The sequence below is a fragment of the Paramormyrops kingsleyae genome, chromosome 7, assembly GCF_048594095.1.
Source record: "Paramormyrops kingsleyae isolate MSU_618 chromosome 7, PKINGS_0.4, whole genome shotgun sequence".
In the NCBI taxonomy this organism is placed as follows: Eukaryota; Metazoa; Chordata; class Actinopteri; order Osteoglossiformes; family Mormyridae; genus Paramormyrops; species Paramormyrops kingsleyae.
In genome coordinates, this window is record NC_132803.1 from 5,922,974 (window position 1) to 5,933,230 (window position 10,257).

The 10,257-nt window shown below is 40.8% G+C and overlaps 1 protein-coding gene across 1 annotated transcript; it reads right to left on the bottom strand.

Annotated features, from left to right (window-relative positions):
* Positions 1–176: 176 nt before the first annotated feature.
* On the bottom strand, positions 177–9,265 carry rad17 (RAD17 checkpoint clamp loader component). The gene is made up of 17 exons (XM_023838911.2): positions 9,109–9,265; positions 8,697–8,794; positions 8,229–8,465; positions 7,934–8,017; positions 6,798–6,960; positions 6,303–6,439; positions 6,077–6,129; positions 5,804–5,929; positions 4,918–4,987; positions 4,249–4,360; positions 3,100–3,303; positions 2,901–2,986; positions 2,671–2,817; positions 2,014–2,160; positions 1,456–1,576; positions 922–979; positions 177–619 (listed from the first exon to the last, which is right to left on the bottom strand). Exons 2-17 carry the CDS (start codon positions 8,736–8,738, stop codon positions 361–363), a joined length of 2,046 nt encoding a protein of 681 aa, XP_023694679.2. The 5' UTR covers positions 8,739–8,794; positions 9,109–9,265; the 3' UTR covers positions 177–360.
* Between the last annotated feature and the right edge of the window lie 992 nt (positions 9,266–10,257).

Here is a 10,257-nt window from a genome sequence, read left to right on the forward strand (position 1 = left end):
GCACAAGAGTGGCACTTATGCTGGGCAACACTACAGTAATTGAGTTTGAAAATCAGTGTCTGACTCTTGTATCCTACGCATCACCTTGTGTACCAAAACACACAAAGAAAAAGTCATTCAGAAGGCAAGTGTATAGAAAAAAAACACAAAAATCATATAAACAACTTCACCCACTCTACATAAAATGCAATTATATTTAACATTGTAGATCCCCGTTATAAAGCACACAACCTGGGCTTTCATCTTTCAAAAATGGCATTACGAGAAACATAAATAGTAAATCCAGAAACAGTTCCAATCAAAACAAAACGTCTAAGTAATTCACAGCTGGGCACATGGCTGTGCTTGCAGTAGGGCTTATCAGTCACTGTCATACTCCTCAATGACAAACTCCTCTTCGTCCAGTAAGGCTTGGGCGCCAGTCGGCTGGGGCTGGCTGGGAGGCAGGTCCGTCGATGCTCCCTGACTGCTGGGCAGTTCTCCAGGGGAGTCAGTTGCTGCAGTCAGTGGTTCTGCTAGTCCCAGGTCGGTGACGGCAGCAGGAAGGGTGGCATCCTCTTCATCGCTCTCCAGGTCCAGCAAACCCGGTTCTTTGTCAGTAAGAGCTTCAAATTTCAGCCTACAGTAACCCATGGGGGGGGGGGGGGGGGGACAATCATCCAGCATCAGTGATGGCCTAAATTAGGGCAGATTCAATTACAGACCAAATTTTTCCAGTCTGAATAACTAATGTGTGTTCACCTTAACAGGTATAGCAAGAGGTACATTTAATAAAAATAAATAAAACATGCAGCCAGTTAAGAAATCTAATTACATCCAGGAGAAACATGAAAATACAGTTCTGCTCCAGTAATGTTCCGGTTACGATAAAAATGCTAATCTTGCAGTGAACAGTCACTTACACAGGTAACTTTCACCTACCTTCCATGGTGCCTTGTGAGGGGCATTCGGCCGACATCTTGGATGAAAGCTATCTGAGCTGTTCAAAGAGAAACGCAGTTCTGTAAATGCAACATGGGAGAAGCCCACAAGCAAGTCACACTCGGTTTCTGAATGTCTGGTACTTCCTGAACATCCAGATTGGGAAGGAAGCAGAAAGGAAGGTAAGCAAGCAAGGTGCTTCTGCTGCAAACTATATTAGTTTCACCACTAATATAATTTCCACCAAAATGAAATGTCATCTTAAAAATGTGACCTTAAAAAGAAGTCATATCATTATTCCTGAACAATAATTTATGTAGATTAACAGTTATAATTCTCTCTAATTTTTATGTTCCAAGATGTTACCTTTGGTCATCACAGGGTAGGTGAACTTATAAGAAGTGTCTCCATTGTAACACCTCTAAAGCAGAGTAGGCATCTCGCCATGACTTCTCATTTGGCCAGGAGACATTAAGCTATTGTGGGGTGTATCGTTCCCATAGTGTCACTAAGACTGTGTAGTGAGGGTCTTGCCTTGATTCCTCATGGGGTTGGTGAGCTGGGCAAGATATGGCAGCAGCTCTGTCTGAAGGCTGAAGGGCGTCAAGCAAAAGCTGACAAAGAGAGATTTGGCAGCCTGGCAATTTTCTCTGTACTGGGGAAAAAAAAGAGAAGAAGGGAAACTCAGATGCTGAAGTTAATCAGCCAATTGGGTAAGAACTATTTCAAACAAGTTAGTGTTGCTTTTGAAGCAACTGAGCCCATCTGTATGCAAATCGATGTATTCAGTAGCAGCATTGTATGTATACATTTTGCTGTCACATACACAAACATACACTGTACATCTGAGTAGTGAAATGCTTAATCAGTAGGGCTGGGCGATATCACATCAAAATTATTGCGCATGGACTACTAATCTGCTTAAATTGTGATTGTAAATAATGTCCATATAATTTCGGATAACTGGCATCCGGCCAAATGTTTTGCCCGTCACCTGAAGCCCTGGTGATTATTGAACATGCACGATATAATATCTGTGTGATATCGCCCAGCCATATTAATCAGGTACCTGACATCAGTCTTGCCTTTTACCTTTTTGCTCACGAGTAGCCAATGGGGCTTGTGCAAGGGCCTGAAGCCTGTGCAGGTCTGAGTGACAGTTGAGGCCCGAGCTGCATTGGCGTGCATCAGCCCCCTAGTGGCCACGGAGGAGCTGTACTCCCTCATGGTACACCGCGACTGGAGGAATTAGAGGACACCGGAATGAGGAAGCCACCATTAAAAATGCAGACAGACACAGGAGCTGAGGGAGATCCCTCATATTACTGGTGGCAGTGTCCCTGCTCTGTAGTAGCATCTTATCAGAAAAATGCCACAATGACTCATCTGTTGATTTCTGCCAGATGGGACAGTCTTCATTTACATCAACAAGTCTTAGCCACCCAACGTCCTGTCCGTGGATGTTGGCGTGTTCCCCCACCTCGGACCACTCTCCGCAGGTACTCACCATGGCGGGTCTTTAACCCGTTCCATTAATTCCATATACAACAGGTCAACTACAAGTACCGAATGTTAGATTACCGTCAAATATATCCCAGAGCCTGTTATGTGCCGTTTTACAAGCTATTTGACGTTACATGCGTCACACAGGAATGGTCACAATGTTTTGGCTCATCGGTGAATATCTCAGTTTATATTAACAGGGTCAGAGATCACAAGCATATTATGATACTAGAGAATATAGCTTACAGTCCAGTCAGTAGTGAGAAAATCTGCATCAGACAAATACTCGCTGGCCCGAGCCACGTCCTCCATATCGGCAAAGAAGTCGACATAGTTCTGATGCAGGTAGAGGTTGAAGAGCTCAGCTGACATATGGGACTTTTCCACTACCAGCTGACGAGAAGAGAGACAAGCATGTATTTCAAACTCTCACGACTCTCTTCACACAAGCATGGTGCCGTGATCCCACGTACTACCTCAGGATCCACCAGCAGTCTGTCTCTTCGGTGCTCTGACAGATGGGCAGGCAGCTTGGGCAGCTCTGGCTCACTGTAGCTCTCTCCTGAGGACCATTAACACGTCACATCGCAGTGGAACACAAGGTAGTCTTCTACCATCAGAAAAACAGAAATCAAAGAAGAGAGAGACACACACTGCCAACATGTTCCAACTCACTTTTGCAGTACAGTATCTTCCCCAGGGCTCTAAACAGAAAGAGAGACGCGTCTTTGCCCCCAATGGCCTGAGACTGAGCATCCTGCTTGTCAGAGCTCTTTGTGGATTTACTCCTGCTTCTTCCTTTGGAGACACTTCGACTGGATGACGCAGACACTGGCTTGTTCTTCAGTGGTGCCCAAAAACTGCTTTGTACTGAGCAGTCTGAGGAAAACAGAAGCCCAAACTTGCACGTATCCCTTTGCCAAAAAGGAAAGACCAGCAACCAGAAGAGGAATGGGTGTGAACTGGATCTTAAGTTAAAGGTGTACCGGCATCAGGTCGAAATGTCAAATATCTGGATATCAGTCTGACCTTAACTATGACACAATAAATGCTGATTCTTACATTTGCATTTCTATCTGCACAGGCAGGAAGAGTGTAATAATACATTTTGGCAAGTTATTACACAATGCAACATATTTACATTAGATAAATGTAGGTACATTTTCAGGGATGCGTTTCCCGAAAGCTTTGTGACACTAAGTAGTTTGTCATCTCGTACTTAAGATTATTTGTTGATTAAATGAGCGTTTCTCGAAACCCTCTGTAAATAGTTCATAACTTCATTCATGAATAAAACGAGAGGTCTGACTCACTCGTTGTTTTCCAAGTCGTTCTTTATTTGAATGCTTGCCTGCTCTATCACAGACCCAAAAACACACTCATGCTGTTTTTTGGACAATGTAATAATGATAATTTAATGTTGCAATATAAAAATTATAATATAGGCTAGAAATTTGTTACATTTTGTCAGTTATTACAGAATGCAGTGTTACAATGTGTGTAACAATGCATTATGTAGTAATGCTGCATTATGTGATGAAAAATTGTTAGATGTTGTCGAGTCATTATATAATGCACTGTTACATAGAGGATTACCAGCGTAATATGAAAAGCCACAATAGTCTTAAATACACTTCCGAAGACTGATGGAATTACACATTGTACTAAAACACAGCACATAAGATTTGTTTTATACTGCTACTTAACAACAGCCAGCACGTTTTGATAGATATACAGGTTCTGGTAAGTAAAAGACTGTTTCTCCCACTACAAAATCCGAGCGCACGTGATGAATATGACCATGACTGTGCAGAGAGCCCTCACCTGTCAGGGAGAGGAACTGCAGGTTGTTGATGGCTCCCCGTATGTCCCCTGAGCTTCCAGTGCACAGCAGCTCCAGAGTCTCTTTGTCAGGAACCATGATCCTGCCTCCACTCTAAGACAGAATAAAGGAAAATCAAACACAAGCATATACACAAGGGACTGTCATGCAGATCCCATCAACTTGTGTCTGCATCAAGACATGATGCAACAACAGATATGCTTAAGAGTAACTAAGCAGTCAAATGTCCAAATTTTAATTATTATTATTTTTTTGGGGGGGGGGGGGGGTTTGTATACAAATATAATTCACTCAGTACAGCTGGTCTTACATTAAGGCTGAGAGTCTTAACTTTAAACACATGGTTTCATTTCAAATCCATTGTGGTGTCCAAAGCCAAACTAAACGTGTCACAGTCCAAATACTTATTGACTGTACAACATTCCACCTGAATAATTTCTCTTGACAAACTAATTCATATACATTCAAAACACCGTGCACAAAACAAATTCCATTTATAGTTTGAACATATCCTTCCACAGAGATGATGCCTGTTTGACACATTTTGGAAACAAGAAATCGCTAAATTGAAATAAAAGGCCTTGAGCGCAGAATTAAAAGCATTTCCATCCGCAGCACGTCTCTCCAGCCGACAAGAGCAGCCATCTTACCCCGCTTGCTTCCTGGGTCACAATCCGATTCAGCACTTTCATGATGTTGGTGGGTGCCACGGGATTGAAGCTTTAAAAGCAGCAGAGCAAAGAAAAATATTCAAACAATATCAAAATAATAATTTATACAGTGATTGGGCAGTGTCAAGAACGGAGCCAAATTTCTATCTCTTTGTACATATATGTATCCAAAGTCAATCTGTATGATGGATTTACTGAATGGAATAACGCTTCCGAAAATTAATGCAAACCATTTTATTTACAGGTACATTTCCACTTTGTGCAACTGCAAAAATTTGTGGCACATACCATATATTATACTGTCATATAAAAATAATTTAAATGTATTAGATGACATTTATATATATAAAAAACAGTCACACACTTTAATATTTTGTAGGATTGCCTTTGGCTTTGATTATGGTGCACATTCATCAATAAATTGTTTCCACATGCTTATTCAACATCTCAACATTTTTTTCATTCAGATTTGCATTCATTTCTTGTTGAGATCTTGTATTGATGATAGGTGAGTTGACCCATTCCATAATGTCTTCTTCAGCACATCTCAAAGACTTTCAGTGGGGTTAAGGTCAAGCCTCTGTGCTGCCAAATTCACGTGTGAAAATGATTCCTCATGCTCCCTGAAGCACTCTTTGACAGTTCAAGCCCCATAAATCTTGGCATTATCATCCCGGAATATGCCCGTGCCTTTAGGTAACAAAAAATCCATTGATGGGATAACCTGGCCATTCAGGTTCTCAACTGACGCCACATTATTGCTGCATAAAGTTGCTGAGCTATAATAATGATCCAATAACTGGCTCTTAGCTACTTGTTGATCTAAATTCAAATGGTGACTTTTTGGGCCAGTCAGTGTACTTACCTTATATGGCAGATTCCAAGCTCCTCCTGATGCTCCTTAGGGAAAAGCTGCCGGGAACCACCATCTCCGCTGAGGCTGTCTGACACTATCAGCAGCAGAGGACACTTGCCAGTCTTGACAAAACTTCTGGGTGAGCAAAGACAGAGAAACCACCTTTTGGCTGGGCTCCATTCATTTAGAGTTCAGAAACTACCACTGATATTTACATCATTTCTAATGTTTAAAAAAATACTACGACACTTATTATACTGAGAATTCTTTTTTTAATCTTACCTCAAAATACCATGAAGGCATTCTGGCTGTCTATAAAACTGATTAGGGAAATCCTGTCAATCAGAGAAGTTCACACATATTACTAATAATTCATTCAAATTGTTAAATCCTTAAACTAAACCCAAGGCCTGGGCTATATATTACTTTGAATATTTTTTCCCATTTTAATTAAGCAATATGTTAAAAACACATACGTGTTCAGTATCCAACAGTAAAGTGGGCTTACCTCAATGAGGATGAGCTTCTTGTTGCCTGTCTGGCAACCCCCCAGCATCTGCAGAGGGCTGTACTTATTTGCCCTGAGTAAAAACTCCTGGAACAGCACTGTCTGAGACCCACCAGAGAAGCTATTGAACCTTGACTCTGTCAAAGAAAAGCAAGCTGATACTTATGACTGCCCAGCTCGCCAGACAAAACAAAGTCGCTTAAAACCAAAGAAACATTTGACAATTTTTGCAAGACTGATTCTGCAGTTAACAACAATTGAGCAAAGGGAAGTTCCCAACTCATTAACATGTTGTATACAGTGCACAAAACCTGGGGTGCAAGCTTCATTGACAAGTCACCAAGTCACATGCCATTCACATATACCAGAGAACCCCACCCATTAAGTTTCGTGTTGCACCTCACACCCAGGTAAACAGAGTGTCTTTAGTTATTGCGCCTACAATACAGCATAACTCATCAAATTACACTGATACAAGTGACAGTAGTGGCTCACCAGGGTCAAACGACTGTCTAAAAGACTCCTCTGTCTTGAACTCAGAGAAAGTGGAGGGGTTGGACCACTCCTGAATCAGGCAGTCTAGCTCTCTGGCTAAAACCCGAATGGTGGCAGTCTTCCCACATCCAGAAGGCCCAGTCAGCAAAAGAATCGCACCACCCTAGGGAGAAATAAATACGACATCACGCATTTTTGGGACTATGTGTACAGTGTGATAATATTTCATACATTTACCTTTATTTACTTAGCATATGCCTTTATCCAAAGAGACATAACGTTAAAAAGCAGAGTCAGGCAGTCCCTGGAGTAATTAGGGTGAAGGCTGAGGGGGGTGGGGCTGGGTGCACCTCAGGTCGCCCCACTGGAATCGTGAGGTCGGGGGAGGAGGGCAATTATCAAATAGTGAGCCTCTAACTTTGCACAGTACTAATGCAATTAGTAACACTAATGCAATTATTAACGCTGTGAAATGCTACTAAATAAATCGCAATTCATTCATAATACAGGGAATATGTAGTTTCGCAGACATGGTTGCATTTTTTTTCTGGTTTGTGCAAAATCATGAAGAATAATATACAGTCAGTTTGCACACCACCAAGGTGACTCTTGATTGACCCTGTGGGGTGGTGGGTAATGTTTTGATGCTCAAGTGCCAAATAAACACAAATGGATGAGTAAATGTATAAGCTATCAGGTGTCCAATTTAGAAAAAAAGAATAAAAGGAGAAACAGACAAAAGATAAATGTATGCAGCTATTTAATCTCTTTATGAGTGTAATATTATGCATCTAATGAAATAGACTAGTACAACAGTAATGTTCATTAGTCAATAATAATTCAATTCACATTTGTATATACTAGTTTGTTTTTTTTATGTCGAATATATTTTTATATTCATCTGGTTATAAATTTTATCATTATTTGTATCGTTCCAAATGTCTTAAAAGTATTAGAGCATCAGTTAGTGGGAGAAGTTTGTTGTTGTTGTTGTTGTTGTTGTTGTTGGGGGGGGGGGGCTGAAGGGGGAGTTCGCACAGGGCACCTCACAAACTAGAACTGCCACTGTTCCGATCACAGGCTCAGACTCCTAACACTCAGATGCACACATCACCCCACTCCATCAAGACACGTACTGTGTTTTGGACACTGCTGTCGATGTGCGATTTCAGCCAGCTCTCAACCTCCTTCATCTTCTTCGGATGAACTGCAAGGTCAGCCTTCATGGCAATGACATTATATTCAAAATACAATTATAAATATGGGTGGTGATATATATATATATATATATATATATATATATATATATATATATATATGTTCAGAATGTAAAAAATTACAGCAACTGATAAAGCAAAATATACTGCCTTTAACCACAGATAAACTGGAAAGGGGGTATACATAAGATTTCTACATATAAGGACACAGCACCTGTGTGTGGGGGCAGTATTTGTCCACCCAAGGTTCATCCTGGCATTGCTGGTCTTTCCTAAGAGCATTCTCAGATTCTCGTGATTGCGAAGTCCCTTTTCTTTTTAAAGGTTGTTTGCTGGATGACGTAGGTCTTTTTCTGCACTCTCTGGCGTTTGTTGTCTTTCTCGTAGAGAGCAGGTTCCGTTCAGAGCCGCCGAACAAATCGCCAAAAGCAGGCTCCACCCAACTGTTCCCCTAGGATACACAACGCAACACCTTGAGGTGGTGACTTAAGCGAATGGACATGCCGGGAACCTGTTAGAATCCCACACTCTGAAGGAATGTTAAAACGAGAGCACTAGCTAAAAGTACGAGCCTAAAAGGAACATCATGAGATTAAACGTTTCGCCAAGAAACTGCAAATAAGACGCTCTGCAGAGTTGAAACAAACAGAGGGTATAAAAAGTTATAAAGATCGTCGCTTACCTTACTTGATGACGGCTTTCTTTCGATAGAAAGTTTTGACATTATCGGTTGTGGCGTATTAATGGTGGCATTCACTTAATTGGTGAAGCAACAGGCAGCTAAAATAAACAACAAAAACTTGAGTCTATTCGTATAAGGCAAATGAATTTCAGACGAAAAGTAACATTTGATACGAATTTGATGGTGTAGAAGTAAATGTACAAAATACGTTTCAGCCATTAAGTTATTTAATCCGTTGTTAATATTTTGAAATGTCAACAGCTAGTAAATGAAAAAAGTTGTTTTGTTGTGGCTAGATTACAAACGTTTTAGTGCAACTGGATGTTCACAGTCTTACAGTTGACAAAATAGTTTCTAAATGAACTAAGTAGCCGTTTCTCCGTCACAAAGTTTTATTAAACAATCAACTTGCCTCAGTGACACCCAAAACTACTTCTGCCATATTACGCAATTTTAATTATTAATTGTCGGTTACTTTTTATTCTACATAGAAGTATAAACACTTTAAACGGTCGATATATCCCTTTAAATATACGGCCTTCGTGAAATGTGGCGCATGTTGATGACGTATATGGAAGGGCTATACCAACCATATTCGTCGTTTGTGCTCATGTGGTGCAAGGCTTTCGCGCATGCGTATACTGTTTGACATTAGACGGCGCCCCAAACGCATGCGTGCAAACAACAAGTCTCTGACCTTGTACTGTATGAGAAAACATTCTTCTGCTCGTGGAGTATGCAGTGTGTCTGTCGTTGGTTTTAAAAAAGCTGCTCTTCTAGAAGAAGCATGGCATGTCGGTTAATTTCCTCTCAATCTCATATCACAAATTTGTTTGACCTGAACACACTCCACTTTTCAATTCTATCGGCAGTCCTGAGATTTATTTCGGAGTACGACAGTACGGACACACATATGATGTGTAAAACGTACACACTGGCTTCTCTGTCGTTTTGTCATAACCATCACATATGTAACAATTATTACTGCCGGTTGCCGTGATGATAAGTCGATGACAAGCTGTTTTGGGTTTGCACTAACATAACGCATGCCATCTGACATACGTGTTTTGAAATTCTGTTTTGGTATACATCTTCTTGTACTCTTGCAGGATTACTCACTGTTGTATGGACTTTTTTTGTCGCCGTATATTTATATGTACTGTCTGATCATGTCGATACAGTAACAAATAAAACTTTTGTTTAGTGCATTTTTTACTTTTACATATGTATTACACCTACATATGACTTTTAGTCATTCCTGAATTCCTCATTTGGACAGGCAGCTTTACTTGGTGGTATATCCCATGTGAGACCGCATGGAAGCTTCAAAGTCCCCCGATCGTGAAGTGAAATTGGTGTGACCCCTCAGAAGATGGCGCCCTAGGGCGGTCTAATGGGTTGACTAGTTCTTGGTATTTATTTATGACAGGGCTACAGAAATGTTCCGAAGATAAGAAGGATAAGGACATTAATCTTATTGATACCCCTTGATGAATTATGCTGTGTAACTGTAGAAGAAAACTTCAAGAGATCCCCAAAGAACCTGTGAGATCTTGGATAC